The sequence below is a fragment of the Panthera onca genome, chromosome A1 (genome assembly GCF_046562875.1).
Source record: "Panthera onca isolate mPanOnc1 chromosome A1, mPanOnc1 haplotype 2, whole genome shotgun sequence".
NCBI lineage: Eukaryota > Metazoa > Chordata > Mammalia > Carnivora > Felidae > Panthera > Panthera onca.
Genome location: NC_138339.1, coordinates 88060090 through 88079845, shown reverse-complemented (window position 1 = coordinate 88079845; position 19756 = coordinate 88060090). Strand labels below are relative to the sequence as shown.

Here is a 19756-nt window from a genome sequence, read left to right as displayed (position 1 = left end):
CTAAAGGGTTCTCCTTTCTTTCTCTCTCTATCCCTCCCCTTCTCTCTTTCTCTCTTTCTTTTGTCTCAATCATGAATCCTTGAGCATACTGGTACTTCCTACACAATAAAAAGCAACTATGTTATCAAAGTGAAAACAAAGGGTACTAATAGGATAGTGAATAATCCAACACAAGGCATTGTTGTGCGTGTACCACATCAGTCGGGTACGTGCACAAAAGGCCCTGAGGCAGAACCAACACGCGATGCAGCTCACAGGCTGAGTGGGAAAGATGCCATACTTTATCATCGAGTTGAGCTGAAAAAGAGAATGCTTACCTCTTATTTCTCCCAAATCTAATGATTATAAAACCTCAACCGAGCTCGATTTTAACAATCCTCAATAATCACTAAGACTAGCATGTTAAAGGTTTTAATACACAGAGATATGACAAAATATAATTTGAAAAGCAGTGTCTTCCGATTTTGGTTGTTGAGAGGAAAGGACTAAGTAGTGGATGAATAACTGAACTGAAACCTAGAAATGCCACTACTACTAATGTATTATATAATGACCTGCTGTATACTTCCCTTACACCAAGAGTGCAAACCTATGCTGTTACTTAATTACCATTTGCCTTTATCTTTGAAATTGCTTCAATTTAAGTGATAAGAGGTTAATTTTTTTAAGAGGTGATTTGTGATGGTCTGAGGTACCAACACACATTTCATTTACTGCAGCATATCATTTCTTTAGATTTCTAGCATGATAGAAAAGTGAGTAAAACTTTATTGGTCAATGTTGCTCATCCATTTAATCAAGTAATTCACTATTCATTGTATAAGTATCAGAAGAATACATTATTTTTGTAAACTACAGATGAAGGGTCTATCTTTTCACATTTAAAATTAACATTATTTCTTTGAAGTATTCTTCCATTTTTTTGCATCAACAGGATTACAATTTATAACCAGTAGATCAATTTTTCCTTTATTCAGCTAACAACCATTAACGGAGCATCTGCCATAGACTACCTCCTATGTGTTGTGTTGGGAATCCAAACTGAGTAAGAAAGACACAGTTTGCCCTTGAGGGCTGAGTATCAGGGAGAAAGATGTGTGCCCAGGAGCACCTGGGTGGCTCAGTCTGTTAAGCGTCTGACTTTGGCTCAGGTCATGATCTTGCGGTTTGTGGGTTTGAGCCCCAGGTAAAGCTCTGTGTTGACAGCTCAGAGCTTGGAACCTGCTTCAGACTCTGTGTCTCCCTCTCTCTCTGTCCCTCCCCTACTCATGCTCTGTCTCTTTCTCTCAAAAATAAACATTAAAACAAAAAGAAGAAGATGTATGCCCAGACATTGCAACTGCAATGCAATGAGGTAAGTGATGTGGTCACAGGCTGCCGTGGAAGAAAAGAGATGCATAATTCCTTCCAGAAGAAAAAAATTCCTGAATGGCTGGACTGAATTCTGAGGGATGACAAGGAATGCTCAGGATCAAGAGGAAGTTGAGGGGAAGGAGCACTAGGAACGCATACATGAAGGCAGGTGGCCTCCACGCTATTTGGAAAGCAGCAGCACAATGAAGTGGTTAAGAGTATGGACTCTGGAGACAGACTGCCTGGGTTCCATATTGGGCAATTATTTTGACCTCTCTGTGTCTCAGTGTCCCCATCTATAGAAAGGGTATAATATGCATATCTGCATTAAAGAGCCATAATGAGAAAAAATGAGTTACTTTTTATAAAGCACATAGTAAGAGCAATTTAAATGTCTGGTATTATTAGAGTGCAGGGTTCTTGCCGGCAGTGGCAGAATGAAAAGTTTAAGAATGGAGATGAGGGCTAGGCCAGAGATAAGAGGCCCATGGTTAATTCTGAAAGAGATGGGAAGCCATTGCTGGATTTTAGGCACATGAATGATGAGAAAGGCTAATCAGTCATGGGGAGACTGGAGTGGGGTACAATGTGAAGCAGAGAGACAAATTGGGGGGCTCTGGAAACAGCCCTGGAATGTTGCTATGAATGTGAACCAAGGCATTGGGACAGGAATGGAGAGAAAAGAATAGACTTAGGAAATACCTTGGAGGCTGAGTTTGTAAGACTTGATTCACTGGATGATGGAATGAGAGAGAGGTATAGCTCGGGGATTGGATGGGAAAGATGTTATACTTTATCATCAAGCTGAGCTGAAAAAAGAGAATGCTTATCTTTTTGGTCTCTTGGTATTTATAAGCACACACTAAATGTTAAATTTACTTCTTTTTTGCATGGTATTTTCTCCTCTTTACAGGTTGAGATGATTTGATTTTGAATAAAAATTACAAAGACTGAAAAGTAATTATGTACACTTGGCTTCAGAGTTTCTAACTTTATCTGAGACCTTGAATTTCAATGACAATATTCAAAATTTGGAAGATACCTTTTGGTCATTTTGCTTTAGTTTTCTTTTCTGAAAATGCAGAGACATTCTGGCTGGCCTTGCTTCCCCTGGTGTTATGTGATTCTCTGACATCAGCACAGATATATTCAGCTTTGACACATGATACTGGCGGGTTTGAGAAAGAAGGGGAAGATGGTTGAGCCTGTAGCAGGACATGACAGCTAAGCTGAAGCCTACTAAATGGCATCTGCAACAGGTGTTTGTGGAACCAGAGCTACAAAGGGCTGCTTCCTCTATTTTTGAAAAGTGGGGAAATAACCTTTTCAGAAGTCTATAGTAACTGGGAAAGTTACATGCTCATGGCTATGAGATACACTCATCCAGATATAATGTTTATTATATCAGGATGGAGCAATCCTTCTTGTTTCCTTCTATTTTTGAAGCAGAAGATTCTTCTGTCTATGGCAGAGGTCCTGAAGTAGGAAGATAAATCTGCTAAGCTCGTAAGATTTTTTTTAGTTCAATGACGCTATGGCCATACATGTGGCTAACTTTTACACGTACAGGATTGAGTATCTTCTCTCTCCCTGGAGGGCCATTAAACTTAGTGGGCTGTCAGGGAATTGACAATGACAGCATAATTGAACAACCAAACACTTCTTATTTTCAATAGAGAATCCTAAAGCATTCTAGCTATTAAGCAGAAACAAGAGTCTATTTCCATTAAGGCGAAGTAACCCATCCCCCCCATATATTTTTTTACTACTTCTAATAACTTTAATCACCACTATTGGCTGTTCCTATAAAAGCATCGAGATGCTGGATAAAATATCATAACATCTAAACCATTTTTTAAATTTATCTTTTTCTTGGTCTTTGTGACAACCCCAATTCTTAGTCCCCAACATTCTCTCTAACCATAGTTTTGGCAGAGGCTTGAATCCAAGAAACACTGGTCTGGCTTTGATCTGGTTTTGTAATTTTGAGGCTACAAACCTCAAAGTATTTTTCAGGGGAGAAATGAGTACTTCGTTTCACTGTTCAGCAAGATAGTATATGGAGTTTATTCATTAATTTGCCTCTACTTAATTTTTAAAAGATAGATAAAATAGGAGGCTAGTGCCATTGATTCTGTTTATTAATTCACTGTGTAGTTCTAGTAATTTTTCTTCATTACTCACTGAATTAATGCAGAGCCAATATCAGAAGCGAGAAACATTACCCCCAAGTGGATATATTTATAAAAATGTTTTTGTATGCTGATTTTCTTTATCTTCTTTCTTAAAATTAGCAGGCTGGTAAATTTGACCCTGGCAAAATATTTTAATTAGGTTGTCCATGGATATTTCAATAAGCTTGGATGTTTTTGACATTTCAAACATAACCTTGTGTCATTCATGCCTGTCTTGTACTATTTTAAATGTACAGCATGTTACAGCTGCAGGAATTACCATGGTTACTTGTTATGCCAATAGTGAGCTGCAGTGAGCATTAAAAACTACTGTGCTGTCTTATCTCTGCACTGAAAATGACATCAATCTCAATAATCACAATAGTATGAGTTGATATGGAACTGTGGAGAAGTGTGACTGGCCATAGTGGAAGAAGTTCTTAAGAGTATAATATATTCAAAGAGCTTTTTTTGGGGGTACACTGTATTCCTATTCTCTAGGAGCTCATTTTAATGCCAAAATTGGCTTTATTTTATTAACAATATTGTTGAATGGTTATAATCTCACTCTCTCCTTTTAAAAATGTATTCTCCTTTAGAAGTAAACGTACAGGAGTTTGGTATTTCTTTGGGTGGAGAGAGATTCACATTTAATGTGAAATGATTAACACAGAATTCAATTGGTAAGGCTTGCTGAAGGTACTTCTGCATCCAGAGATGGCATCCAGGATTAAATTGGTTTGATCAGAGCTTTCAATTCTGATTATGTTGACTAGCTGAAGTTTGATTAAGAAAAGTTCTGGTTAACAGTTTTCTGCTAAGTTACTATCCATCCCCTCCTGCTTCATAAAAATGCTTTAGAAATTCTTGGGGCCATTTTTCCATGCATCTCACAGATCTCTCTACTTTGTTCAAAAGACTTACTTCCTGCAAATCACCCAGTAAAGGAACCCTGAACAATGACACTTGCTGTAATACAGAAGTCTACTCACCTGCACTGGTGCCCGCACCGGATGTGAGGTCTCCACCCATCAGACCACCTATGGATTAAAGGGGAAGATCAAAAGGAGAAAAGGCTAAAGGCCCACAAAACAACACACTTTACTTTTAGCAACCACAGTATTTTGGCTCTCCCAAGAGTCCTAAATTTGTAAAATAAGGTGGAAGGCTGACATTTGTTTTATTATGACATGCTGTGCTCAAACATTAAACCTACATTCAATCACTGACATTTTGCAGAATCTTTCTTTCTAACAAAGGTTACATTTTAAAAATCCAGTGTTTAAATGGTCTCTGAAATTTTATTTTTGGATGTTTTACTGAAAGCAAAAAAAAAAAGTAAGGTTTACTATATATTTAAATAACCATATATTTGATGTTTAATTCTTTGTAAATATATTTTCTATAATTAGTTTTGTAAAATGCTAATTGTCCAGAACTTTGGTCATTTCATGAACCTACCCACAGTGAATGACCTCATTTACTGCCTGAATTTTCCTTACTGACACCATAAAATAGGTTTCATTGGCTAAAAAGTTAGAAAGGTATGATTATTCACTGCTAACTTAAAAAAGTACATTAACATTTGGCAGTGTTAAAATATAAGAGCTGGGAAGTTTCAGTAAGATATTGAAAATAATAATTACTGTTAGTTTTTAAGCAACAAGATTTAGCCAAAAGAACAGAGTATCAACTAGGTTATTTTCTAATGGATTCTAAGAGATACTCCATAATTATTTGTTGGTTCTTTTTTTGGAATTTGAAGAAAATGTTCATTATATTTTAAGAAATGTTTATTATTTCCAAACAAATAATATTTTGGAAATAAAGTATGAAATTTCAAAAAAAAATGAGCATGAGTTTATCAAATAGGAAATTCAACTGCATTTGAGTATGATGTGAAGGGAATAACATACAGTTATTGAAAATTCTTATGAAAAACTTCAATCATAGTCAAAAGTAGAGAGAATGGCATAATGAAGTCCTTTATACATATCTCTCAGACTCAAGATTTAGCAAGATTTTATTATTTGGCTATTTTGGTTATATTTTCTATATAAGGTTTCCGTACTAAGTAGTAATACATGTTTAGTTTTAATTATAAGGCAGATATGGAAGTTTTCTCAAGGAAAAAGTCTTCTGTGAATAAACTGCTTTTAATACAGTTATGTGTGCCTGAGACATATTAAACTTCTCCTATAGAGTGCTTTTTAAAAAATAAAATGTAATGTATAATGGTTTGCTATGTATGATTTAGAAATATAATTATTTTTGGTGCTTCTTTTGGAAGTGTGAAGGAATTGTTTGGTTGTATTTAATATGCATCTACTTAGTTCCAACTGTGAAGCTGGCAAATCAGGAAGACTTTCTTCCCTTCAAGAAGGTTCTTTAAATCCAGTGGGGAAACAGACACATATTCAATATAGCACATCATAGTGTGTTTTGCTTGATCTGAGTATGAAGAATGGTTGAACTTTTTCTGAGCACTGATTTCTTTTCTCTGGAACACTGTGAATTGTACAACAGTAGGGATTTCTTAGAAGCATTGAGACGAATTTGTGGCAGGTGTATATGTTCTTACGATGGGCTCTTAATTTCTTTTTATTTTTATTTCACACTTCTTAGAAGTTATGCTATTTTATCACATTTCGTTTCCATTTTAAATCCTTTGTGGTATAAGTTTCTGTATAAGTAATAAAAATTGATCAAAATAATAAATAACTAAATGGCACAAATGTTATCAGAGGACAGAGGGGAAGATTTCACAGAATGGGGTGATATCTGGCTAAGAGGAAAAGGGAAAATGGCATTTTAGGTGGGAGAAGAGCAGAAGCAAAAGAAGGGAGACAGGATATTCTACTTTCTGTTTGAGAAAGCATGTGGTTAAAATATAGCCACATGAGAGGTTGGTGATAGATAGTCTGAACAGATAAACAGCAGATTATGAAAGATCTCACAAGACAGGCTAACGAGGTTAAAGACCTAAAATAGGGCTATTAAGCAACGAAGGAACATAACAAATGGAAAACTGAAAAAGTCAACATCTTGCCAAGAATGGCTCCTTCTACTGATTTGCTAACATTGTGTCCTCATGAGGACCTACCTGTGTTACCTGCACTTGGAGGTCGATGTGTTACACCAGGAGACATACTATTTCTCTGCAGAGAAGGGTGGGCCAGTGGCAAAAGGTTGGGGTTTCCCAGTGAGCTGACGGGGTTGCTGTATACCAAACTGTTGTGGCTGGACACTGGGATGGAGACTGGCATCTCAAAGTTGGGAGGTGGAACAGCCTGTAGGAGCAGAAAAAAAAATATGTGTAAAAGGAAAGAAGAGAAACAGAAGCCCTCAAGGACAGACAGGCTTCACTTTTCCTAGAAAATTTTTAAATTCCAAGCTGCTTGGTGTCTAGAAGACCATTAAGAAGAGCTCTCAACATGTTCAGATCATAAATTGATTTCTTTAATGGGCTTAGAACTCTTTCTTTGCAACTATTAGAAAACGTTTCACTTTTGTTTAAAACAAAGCCCCATTTCATTAGACTCCATTGTCTTTGAATTCCATTCTATTAAGTAATAATTGTTCATTTGTGATGTCTGAATCTGGTGCCAGAAATGACTGCAAGATCAAAGGTACATGATTGTGATGACTTCACAGAGAAAAAGGAGGATTAAAATGCAAACCAGAGTCTTCAGTTTAATTGCTTATTGAAGCATATTTATGCAGAAGTTTAATGATATAAAATCATCTCCAGGCATGTGAATAGCACATATACTTTAATTATTATTTTTTAAAAGTCTGTCTTTTGATAGTAACTCTAAAGATAATAGACATTTTAAGATCCAGAATTCAACAGAGCATGTATCATTCAATGATCCATATTTTAAAATGATAGTTCATAATGTATGTTACAGTTCACATTTTGGGATATACTGACACTGACAAATGGAAAGACCTCTATCTTAAGTGAGAAAGTGAGCAAATATTTAGGGACCTGAAGTTGTGTGGATACCTAATTAGAGTAATCAGGTCCTAATTATTGATATTTTGGTATTATTTTAGCAATTTAAGCAAAATCTTGCTTATTTTTCTGCTTGTACTAGATAATCATACTTACAACTCCCTACCTCCTTTTTTCTAAAAGAAAAATTAACATTATAAATGAAAACACTGTTTGAATATATTGCCAGAGGACTCATGGTGTCAGAGCATACAGCATTCTTACTAAAAAATGGATTTATGTGTGTGTTTATGTGTGTATCTAATATATATATTAGAGACAGGGTTTATATAGAACATTCCCTCAGTATTCTCAAATAAGCCACTGTGTCAGTTTAAAAGCACATGTGCATGTGACTGAAAGGTTTTTATTTTTATTTATTTTTTTGCCTTTTTTTTCAGTAATCTTAAAATCAACTTTCTTTTACTGGTTCATTGGCTGGCCTGCATCATATGGCATACTCTGCAGAAGCTGTTTATCCTGATGGTAAATTCACTACTATTTTTTATTTATGCTTATGTTCTATTATACTTTATTTGTCCTATTTTCTTTTTTTCCATGATCTGGACATGTCGATATTGACAGAAGCAAATGTTTCATAACTCTTTTACATGTCTTTGATTCCTCACTATTTTAGAGGAAAATAAAAATGTTCACATGCTTTATTAAAACAGTCATTCTTTATTAAGACACTATCTTAAAGAGAGTAACAAAAATACTTTTGGATAAACATTGTCATATAATGAAATATAAACATTTGATAACACATCAAAGAATGAATATATCCCCAAATTTCTAGAGCCTTTTAAACAACAAAAAGTATTGGTGTATGCTGTAAAATATATGTCTGACAATGAATGAAATACTGTATTCCTATAGTCAAAGGCCAAATAGGAATTACTTAGAATACCTAAGGAAACAAAGGTAAGTACTGTGCTAGGTCTTCTCCATTTGCCCCTCCAGAATCACTCTCCACCCTCTTCACTGCTGTGGGCCCAGGAGGCTGACTCTCCAGCCTGCATCTGCCTGGCTCTTCTCGCCCTCTGGCTTCAGCTGGACCACTGGAGGGACGAGCAGAAGTGCAGAGAATAGGAGAGCAATCACGGTGTTTTTCTACTGTAGCTCCCTCCCTGCTGAGCCATGGGAGGACTAGTGAAGGTCATGCCTCTTTTTGGGTCCCATCTTCATAGACTTAGGTGTTGCTCTGTGTGCTCTGGTTTCTTTTCTCTCCTCTTGCTCCTTCAGGCCTAGATGTGCTAACAGCTTCCAGGTTGTAAGCCCTAATATACTTCACTATTCCTTTGGGTTACACGGAATGCTACCTATCGACAAACAATCCTTTTACTAAACTCCCTTCAATTACCACCTTTCCCACCAGAGCCATAATAGTGACTCTCTAGATCTAGAATAGTGGTACTCTTCAGGGGGTGGACTATCTCCTTAGGGAGCACTTTGGAAATCTTTGAGACAATTTCCGGGTGTCACAATGATTGGGGGGTGTGGCTGGTATTTTCTGGGTAGGTAGGCAGATATGCTGTATACCCTATTATATGTGGGACAGTTCAACACAACAAAGAATCATCTCTTACCCCATTCAACTTTCCAAAGTCCCTCTGCACATTCATGTGTGAAAAAAACCCATTTCCAATGATGTGAGTCAGAAGTAACTTTGTTCTACGAACACAAGGTATTTCTATACATTGAAACACAGATTTTATTATACTCTGAAATTTCCAGAAATGCAATTACTGTGTGCATTGAGGGAATATTTAACTTTGTTTTGTAAAGAACTTCATTAAGAATTGTTTACCATCTTGAAAACTCATGTCACCAATGGCAGTTCTGCTTTTATAATTTGGGTTGTAAATACAGCAATGTGTTCTCTCAGCTCATTCCATTAAAATGTTTTCCTCTGCCCCTTCACTGAAAATGCTCTTGTCATAGTCATTATTGACTTTCCAATGGTAAGTCCTCAGGCCTCAACTTGGGACACAGCTGGTCACTCCTTCTTGACAAATTTCCTTTCCTTTCAAGACCCTGAACTTTCCCTCCTACTGACCTCGATGGCTCTCCTTCTCCGTTTTTGTTGCTGGTTCTTTCTCTTCTCCCTGCTCTCTGAATTTAAGAGTAGCATGGTCCTTTATCTATCTGCAGTTCAGCTCTCTCTCCTGATTCAGCCTTGCATATCCAACAACAACCTCAATATTTCTACTTGTCTCATGTCTAGTCTAATAGACATCTCAAAACCAACTCCAACCTACCTCCACTCACACCTCTCTTCATCTCCAGCTGATGACAGCTCAATGCTTCCAAAGGCACAGAATAAAATCCTTGGAGTTACCCGTGAATCTTCACTTTCTCCCCATACCCAACACCCAGTTCATCTGGAAATCCTATTGGCTTAACTTCCAACATACCCACTTTCCAACCACTTCTCATTCTAAAGTCTCCAGCATCATCCCCTGTTTCCTTGATCACTGCAGTTGCTTCCTTAAGAGTTGCCTGCTTCTATCCTTGCTCTCCTTCTTTTTATTTTTGATCTAGCAATTGAATAGATCCATTAAAGCACAAATAAGATCATAACACCCCTCTGTTTCAAACCCTGAGAAGCTCCCACCTTACTCGTAGTAAAGCCCAGCTTCTTCCAATGTTCTATAAGGTCCTATAAATTCCAGCTTTCACTAGGCTTCATTATCTGGTTTCCTATTGTCCTCTTCCTCCCTCCTTCATTTTTGCCTCATGTACATGGCTAACTCCATCACCTCCTTCAGTTTTCTGCTCAAAATCTGGCCTTCTCAAGGAAGCCCACCCTGACCACCTTATTTAATCATACAGCTTGCCCTACCAACCAACCATCCATCTCTTGATCTCTTTCTCTTGCTTTTCTTTCCCTTGTAACATTACTTATGATGTTGGCCAAATAATGTCCCCTTTCATCAAGCTCTTAAAGCTCTTTTGCTGCAAGGTAATGCAGAGCCTAGTCTACTATTTGTTATATGAATTGACTATTTTTCATTAAAGGAGGGTTTTTAGGAAGACACTATACTAATATGAAAATACAAGCTTACAATTTACTGTGTATTATTACCAAGCAGGCACTGGACTATATAAGTCACACACATTATATGATCCAACACTTTCAACATCCCTTCACTGTAAGATATAATCCTTTCCTTTTTAAATCGATGAGATTAAGTGGCCCAAGATCATCTAACTAGTAAGTGACTGAGTCTATTGCTTTTTCAATTAAATCATTGTGTAACACAGTACAAGTTTTTGGAGAGAAATAAAATATTGCAGTCAGAAATGATACTGTGAAGTGAGTATGGGCTTCATGGTAACAGCTTATTTGTGTACCATGAAAATAATGAGCTAAAATGGGGTTCTTATGAAATGTGGGTGAGCATCCCTGTTGGAGTGAGCTCTGTGCTTAGGAAAAAATAAACCTTAAAGACTCCTCTCTTCCATATTTACTCAGGTTTGGTATTTTATTTTAGTTTTATTTTTTAATTTTTATTTTAGAGAAAGAGAGAGAGAGAGCGAGCACGTGAGGAGGGGAGAGGGGCAGAGGGACAGAGAAAGAATCTTAAGCAGGCTCCGCGCCCAGTGCAGAGCCTAATGTGGGGCTTGATCCTGAGACCCTGGTATCACGACCTGAGCTGAAATCAAGAGTTAGATGTTCAACTGACTGAGCTACTCAGGCGCCCCACAGGTTTGGTATTTTAAAGCTATTTTTTAGTTACGAATGTTTTAATTTGTATTCACTATTAGTGTTTGTAAGTGTTTATCTATTACTGGGTACTTAAGGATCTGCTATCAAACTACTCCCCTGAACATTCTACAGAGTGTTGACTGCATCTCTGTAGAGAGCAAAGCCCATTTCCCCTCACTACATGCACATCCAAAATAAAAAGGATTCTTAATAATTATTTAATAAATTCTGAACCACTCTAATAACCAGTTCAGTGAAAATCTCTTTACTCCTCTCTTCCTCTGACCATCATCCCAAAGAACTACTCAGTTTCCAGCATTCTGAACTGTAAACAATTTCGATGATAAGTATAAAATTCTCTTGTGATTGGCTACACAGTGGTCAGTAGAGCTCTGATATCAAAGCATACTTCAAAAAATCACACTTCATAATAACATGCTAACACCTTTTGCATTAAACCTTTTGCTTTGTTTCTTTTGCTTCTTTATCTGTATTAGGAACTGGTTACACAGTTTTAAAGTAGAATTATAAGCTTAAAAATGACCACACTAAGGAGACAATGCAGAGACTCAGAAAGAACAACTTACTTTCTATCAGAAATCTCAGTTGTAGTCTAGTTGTGTAATAAATTGTCATTGAACCAGGCAAGTCATTTAATCTCCCTTGACCTGATCTGAGACATGAAGTGTTTACAAACATAAAGAGAAGAACCAGCTCTAAATGTTTTAGGGAATGAAAAGGCAACAATAATGTATAAATGTTTACAGGAATTTGTCATTACTTGTTTTCTTCTTGACTTTTCAAAATTAGGGAAATTAGAAGCATCTATTTAAAATATTTTTGTCTAAAAATTGAAAGCCAGAATATAGTTAAGAACTCCAAACTTACAAATATCTCAGGGCCAGGCTACAAATTTTACAATACTTGAGACAGGAAGGAAGAGGAAATTTGGGGTAATTAAATAAAATGCTGTAGGCAGGACTGCTACGTGCTTTGCAGGGCTCAGGGCAAAATGAAAATGACGGGCTCCTGTTAAAAAATTATGAAGAATTTCAAGATGGTGATGGCAAAGCCTCTGAGGGCAGGGCCCTGTGTAACTACACAGGTCACATGCCCACAATGCCAGCCCTGCATAAGAGACACAGGCATGACAGCAAAAAAAGCTTTTAGTGTCTATCCCTGAGCAAACTGATCATGGTTGCTGAAGTGAGTCATCGTGGTCAGAAAGGTATCTGAACTCTTACCCAAAACCCACTATTTTCCCAAACTTACCACAAGGAAAAGTCCAATAAAAAGTCAAATAAAATATTTTTAATAAAATATTTTTAGTTAACAGGCCCTTTTTTATTTAATGTGAATGGCTAAACTGAATCCCTTTACTGGGCCATGAATGACACTCCCTTACCTTTCGATCAACCATTCCCACGCTGCTGAGAACTGGGGGGAGAAAAACAAATCACACAACTCTGCTGACTAGTGACTACTAATTGCTGATATCCAAATCTCCACAAGGTTGCCTGACGACTCTGGCCTGTACTTGCTCATTCCCTTCTCATTCTCGCTTTCTCGCAATGTCTACACCTTCATCGTTCTTGGTCCTCTTCTCAGCGCTTAGTGCCCCACCTCACTATCTATAGACGCTAAATTCAATACAAAACAGAGAAGTCACCAGGTGGTGGTACAGTCAGCTTCACTCTGCCCATCTACCCCCTTAACTAGGTCACGGGTCTACCTGTAACTCCTTGCTCTTCCTGTTCCTATCCCATCCTCCCCTTCCTGGAGTAGCTTTGCCATTTTACCTCCATAGCTGATACCTCTGATCTTTTCCTTCCCTGGAGCATTCCTCCTTTGCAGATAATCTCCAGGCCTTTAACTCTTTCCTTGCTCCTACTTAGAGCAGTGTTTCCTGGTCTTCACAGTCTGCTATTTGAAGAAAACACATACTCCTTCCACTTCCTCCCTTCCTGTTCTCTCTCAACCAATCTTGCAACCACCCCTCCTTCCTTCAGCCCATTTCCTAATTCCTGGTTCCTCAAATGGAACTGTTCTTTCTTGCTGTGATGCCCAGCATGAACCGTGGCAAGCCCCGCGTGAGGAAATGCTGGTCAACAAGATTCCAAATCATCCATGGATTATTTCATGTAATTGAGGAATATGGGCATAAATTATATCGTAACAGGCGCTTGCAATATTAAATTTTCTATTTTAAAAGGGAAACTCTTCAAACCGGGTCTTTGAAATAGAAAAACAGTCTTGTAATGTTTTTAAAGAGGTGGAGACACTCCCTACATACAAAGGGCAGAGTGTCCTTGCCCTGCTGTAAATGTTTTAGCAGCTGTGGAAACTTTCAACAAAATTTACTTCCAGCAACTGAAAGCGATGTGCGAAAACTGCGCTTTTCATCGTGGAGGCTGAAGCACTTACTACAGAGAGGAAGACTCAGCGGCACAGCTAGGAGCTGTGTAGTCCTTCTCACAGCCCGACCTCTAAACTCTCATGTGGTTTTCATCCCCCACCACACACCACTGCACCTCTTAAGAAATCATGTATCCTGATTTTGAACTCTTTACAGGACGGGATGAAATACTGCAAGGGAGCTGAGGTATGCATCACACCTCTTACTCCTAAAGCATGGGAAAAAGGATCCAGTGTGCAAATATGGGCATTCTCCCAGAGCTTCGGGGGTTAAAGCCTCATACTCATTTAAGAACATGGCCAGGGAGAGTGATCCAGGGAGAGTGATCCGCTGTAATACACATACTACTGCTCTTTCCTAGCTGTGCAGGGGATTCCTCCTGTCGCAGACACCGACAATCTTATATTCACAAACCTTTGTGCCTGGCAGCTCTAAACAGTGTATTGTATAGCTGGAGAAACTCAGCCTGTAAGAACTAAAAATTGGCCCAAAGGAGGGGCACCTGGGTGGCTCAGTCAGTTGAGTGTCCGACTTTGGCTCAGGTCATGATCTCACGGTTCATGGGTTCGAGCCCCAAGTCAGGCACGGAGCTGGCCGCTGGGAACCTGAAGCCTGCTTCAGATTCTAGGTCTCTCTCTCTCTCTCTCTCTGTCCCTCCCTCACTTGTGCTCTCTCTCAAAAATAAATAAGTAAACATTAAAAAAATTGGCTCAAGGGAACTGCTTCCTTCCTTCTTCTGGGCAAAATAAAATCTCAATGGGTATTTTATCACATAAGAATTCTGGGTATAACAGGTATGCATGACTGCATCTGATGGGAAATGTTATTTTTGATAAAGTGCCCACTGTGGGTGTGTTGTATATAGTACTCGGTTTTATGAAACCTTTAAAAATTTAAGGCATTTAAGCTTTCTTTCATGATACAATATATTAATAATGATTCAACAAAATCTCTTCCGCTGACATTATTTCACTTAACAAAAGAAGCAGACATACTGATGAAGATAGAAAGTTTAATGTTCATACATTTTATAAATAACTTTTAAAGTGTTCCTTTTAATTCAACACAGGTTGTTTGTACACCTACTATGTGTAAGGCATTAATTTATCCTGTGAGTGTAGTTGTGGACTTAGCCTAGAGCTCTTGTCCCCAAATATCTGCACTTATAATTGCTGAGGCGTATTTTCACTGCCGAATCTTTCCCAACCCTCAAGTTTAGGGTATCTTGCTAACTTAGAAAAAATGTTCTTTTTTTGAGAAAGGAATTAATTACCCACTGAAGAGTTTGTATAAAATGAGGGTTTCAGACACTAACATTGGTTATTCAGAAAGCATGTGAGCCTCTGAGTTTCATCACTTTTATGCCATAAAATTAACATCATTTGATTGATGACAGAATATAATAAAGGTATGTACGTTTCCCCTCATTCTGTGGGCAAACAAAATAATACATGCAGAGTTATTTCTCTTAAATATCTGGCAAGGCATATGATTGATTGTTAGAAATTTTTTGACTTGGTTAAGACAAAATTTAGCCAAATGTTAAAGCATGGAAAATGTTGGTGTAGGCAAAGCGAATATTCTGATAAAGCTTTAAAATCACCCCAGCACACAAACATGTTGAAATCTTACCATTAGGTTTTCATGCAGTCTGTTTCCCTGCAGCGAGCATTAGCTTTAACCCTTCAGTGCTGTTGCTGAATCTCATGTTTAGGGAGACGGGCTGAAGAAGCTTTATTTGGAGCCAAGCTTTTCTTTGGGGGGCTGATGGCCAGTTTACATGAGAGAACTGTGGCTCCCATAGTGTATTCGGTCTCAGTACAAATATATGTATGTTCTATAGTAAATCCTCAAGCTTGTTCAGAAGGACATTCCAGCGTTTTACTAATGCACTGTGATTTGTGTGAGCTGTGTGTTTAAAAGATTGTGTAAATTCAGGGCATGTTGCATAGATCTTTCTCTTCTTCCTGTAAATATTCTACCTCTGAATGAACTTCTGGATGGCAACTCTTTTAGATTACATAATTTCAGCATCCCTCGGGGTTTGCTTTCTAAATGCACTGCCCTGTGGGGTGAGATGGCTATTTTATTGGTTTGACTTTCCAATGCTTCTTACAGAAAGTCATCACTGAAAGGGTTAAGGTATGTTACTGCAGCGGTTATCAGCAGACCAGCCATCTACCTTTGGTACTTACAGGAATTTTATGACTCTTGATCATATTATCAAATTCTTCATTAATTTTTTTGTATTTTTCTTCAGTGCGTGGGGTGAGTGCATAAGAGGAGTCGGGATCGGGGCTTTCACAGCCTTTGTTCTCTTTCTTGTTCAAGGCCTGCCAGGTTCAGAGAAATATCAAGAGTAAAAAAAATGAAGGGTGTTCCGAGTACTTACACACAATCTTTGCCTGCTGATCATTAGATCAATATCTTCGTTAATTTTCCTGTACTTGTCCTCAGACTCAGGGCTGTGACCTACTGAATCGTCTGCATCGGGATCTGGGCTGTCACAGCCATTAAGGCCCTTCTTTCTCAACGTCTGAAATACATAATTTGGAAAGTTCAAACCTAGACAGAGGCTGTAAGAGACATTCAGGGGTGTTATAGTAGTTCAAGCTGTCCAATATTTCGGGTTTTTATTACATATGCTTTTTTACATTAAAGAAACCATAGAGAGAACCCATGAGTGATTTCAAAAGTGCACTCATTTCTAGTTACAGAAAAATAAAAGGGCAATATTCCGCTTACAACCAAATTCAGTCAATAAACAAAGATGGCATGAGGGCTGAAATTTCATGGTACAGAATTCATACATGCTTCAAACATCCAGTGAGAGACAATTACAGAAAAATACGAGCAAGGTGGCAAATTGCAACACTATCTTCCCACAGGAAAACTAGAAATTAGGACATTACACAATGATTTCAGAATCTGTGATCACGACAAAAGCAGAAATGTCAGAAACAGAGCTCTAGTTCGGGTTTAGCATAATTGTTGGTACTCATGGTGTCCTGCCACCCCCTTAGGCTATGCACTTGACAGCAAAATGCCGTAAGAGAACCCAGCTCATATTCTCACGAAGTACCCAGTGAGAATGTTCAGACACTGTGATCGTAAGGAGAATTACCTCTGTGTAGTTTGTTTAGAGTTCTATACTTGTGAAAATATGTACTGAGAGTGGTAATGCTGAGAAGTTACCTGCCTAAACATAGGCTGAAAGAAAAGTCACAACACCTGAGCTTAGCTTACCATCAGCTGGATAAGGAAGCCAGAGAATGCTGGAAGTAGGTAACTAAGTCAACAACTATCAAACTAGCAAAAGTTCTTCCTGGTTCCAGCTGAGTAAGGTCACCCTGAGACTGTCTCCTGACACATGAAAGTGAAAAGTCGGTGCCTTATCCTGAACCTCCTGTCGCCTGAATGTAGGTCTGGTCTAGTCTCAGCTGTCACAGAAGGATAAATACGTATGTAACATGGAAAAAGTATGAGTCAGGAGTCCTGAGTTTTACTTTCCCTTTCTCTGTCCCTCTCCCTCCCTCTCTCTCTCTTTCTTTCCTTTTAACTGATGGTTGTCAAGTTAATTGTACACCATCTGATTTACAAAGAAAATGTTATGTTTTTAGAGATCATAAAACTTCTGATTAATCACACAGCATGCCGTGTCAATTATTAATAGACTGGCAACATTTCTGAATTTTCCTGGTACTACCAAAATCGTTTTTAAAGAGTTGGGTACCTAAGTGTCTCTCATTAATGGAAAGTTCAGCGGAGCTCATCTTTATTAAAGACAGAATTCACATACAAATAAAGCAAAAGCTGTGACATCAAGCTAAGGAATTCAAAGCTGAGATAACACTCCATCTTTAATTCATGCAATTGGGGAAAATAAATAAAACAACATGAGTTATAAAGGGAGTGTCAGTCTTAACAATTTAAACTCCTTGGCTCTTATCAATGTGTAACAAATGTAACACTTAAAATTAGTTTTTTTCTGAGGCACTAAAGAGTTTCACTTAAAATCATACTAAGAGAGGTACCATTTCTAATACATCTATGAGACACTGCAGCTCTGTAAATATTTATTAATGTTATTGTGGTATAATATAACAAATAAACATATGGCTACAGCTTATTATGTGGTATAATGTTTGAATATTAAAATGAGTATTTTGACACAAGATGATAATATATATATATACATTTATAATCTTTGGGAATTTATAATTGGTGGGGCCACCTGTCCCCCTACCACAGATCTATAGCCATCATTTTTATCCAGAAGAAATACCTCTGGAGAGTTCTTAAAATAATATTACAAAGAATGTCACAATACATTACAATAATAGTTATTTTTTAAAAATTTTTTAAATGTTTATTTATTTTTGAGACAGAGAGAGACAGAGCATGAATGGGGGAGGGGCAGAGAGAGAGGGAGACACAGAATCGGAAGCAGGCTCCAGGCTCTGAGCCATCAGCCAAGAGCCCGACGCGGGGCTCGAACTCATGAACCGTGAGATCGTGACCTGAGCTGAAGTCGGATGCTCAACCGACTGAGCCACCCAGGCACCCCTACAATAATAGTTTTATTCACTAACTTAATTTCCTGTTTTAGGCTGTTTTGTTAGCATTATCTCAACCACAAGCATATTCTTCTGGGTGATAACTCTTTGTTATATAATGATGTTTCTGCTTTGATCTCCATATATCCTTGAGCTTTTAAGAATAATTTTGCAGTGCCTTGCATCATACTCCACATATTTTTCATAAAAATTCACCTTTGTAGGGAAAGATGTCAGGTCAAGAAAATATTATCTGAGAATTTTCAAAATCTGCCTATATTTCTATAAGGCATAATAGGAATATTCTTATATAAACCTTCAGTTTAAAATCTTATCTTATAGAACATTAATTTATAGTCTTATCTAGACAGTAGATTCTTCAATGTGCACCCTAAAAAATTACCCAATAAATCTTATTGTAAAAATTATAGTTGTTTTGATGTGCAGATTTTTGACAACAGAACGCAAGGGCTAGGAGAGGCCTATCAACTGTCATTACTATCCATCTGGCACATACATGTGTGCTAAATATTCTTATGAAGCTTTTGAGGGGAGATACTGCATTCGGTTTATAAAAATTCAAACATCAATTACACTTCATTGAAAGATCTCCACAAATGTTAACTCATTATCTCTCACAAGTGCTTCATGAAGAGTTTAGGGAAACCTCATGCCGGGTCTCAAACCAGCATGGCCAAGCATGATTGGCCTTTCAGCCTCCTGCCGTGAGCGACGTGGGGCCACCTTCCCCTGCCCAGCCTTTCCCACACTCGTAAAGTGAGGGATGTGGAATAGATGTCTCCCACTCATATGTGACTATAGCAGTAGAGTGAACGCTGAAATAAATTAGGCAGAAAAATTTAAAAATTAGGCTGTGGGAAAACTTTAAGAATGAGAATATTGCTAAAATATTGGTATTTCTTAGATGTCAAATTTTAGAGTGGGAATGCTTATTACTCAATAAAGCACTTATCAGTTTTTTGGATTAAAAAATCAATTAGATCAAGAGCTCATTTTGTACCTAAAGAATTACATCAACTGTTAAGCAAAGAAAGCTAGTGCCATGAAGTCACAAAGGAAACAACGGTGAGGGGGAAGGGTAACAGCAGCTCCTTTTCTCTTAATAAATTCTTTTTGTATCTAATTACATTATCTTTCATTGAACATCACCAGTATTTAAGTAATGAAATATCTCTAAGAGCAAAAGGTGTATTGCAGTCTTATTTCAGGTTAAATTGCATTATTTAAAAAGGGGGGCATTCTGAGATATAGAAATACAAAATCCAAGAGCAAATTAATACTGAGTTCCAAGTTCCCATAATCACATAACTAGAACACTGAAAAAATTGTTCAAAAATATTATCCTCAACTGAGAGCTTGTAGACCACATTTCTGCCAAGAACAGATGATTATGGTAGAATTACAAAGCTCTGAAAATGGATGCGATGGCACAAACTTAAATACTATCATGTGAATGTGGAACTATATGGGCAGTCTTATCTTTATTATATTAAAAATCTATAGCTGTTTGAGGATGGCAAAAGAATT

The 19756-nt window shown here is 37.6% G+C and overlaps 1 protein-coding gene across 17 annotated transcripts in view; it reads right to left on the bottom strand.

Moving 5' to 3' along the window:
* The window catches only part of MEF2C (myocyte enhancer factor 2C), a 151964-nt gene that overhangs the window by 25689 nt on the left and 106519 nt on the right, over positions 1-19756 (bottom strand). For 13 of the 17 annotated variants that reach the window (XM_078448237.2, XM_078448241.2, XM_060635386.3 and 10 more), the window contains 3 exons: positions 16045-16188; positions 6631-6817; positions 4520-4567 (listed from right to left, as the gene is read on the bottom strand). In XM_078448237.2, the coding sequence (XP_078304363.1) occupies positions 4520-4567; positions 6631-6817; positions 16045-16188 (379 nt within the window). Of the gene's footprint in view, positions 1-4519; positions 4568-6630; positions 6818-15847; positions 15986-16044; positions 16189-19756 lie in introns of all 17 variants that reach the window. The other 4 variants (XM_060635397.3, XM_060635399.3, XM_060635402.3 and 1 more) reach the window with 2 other exon arrangements.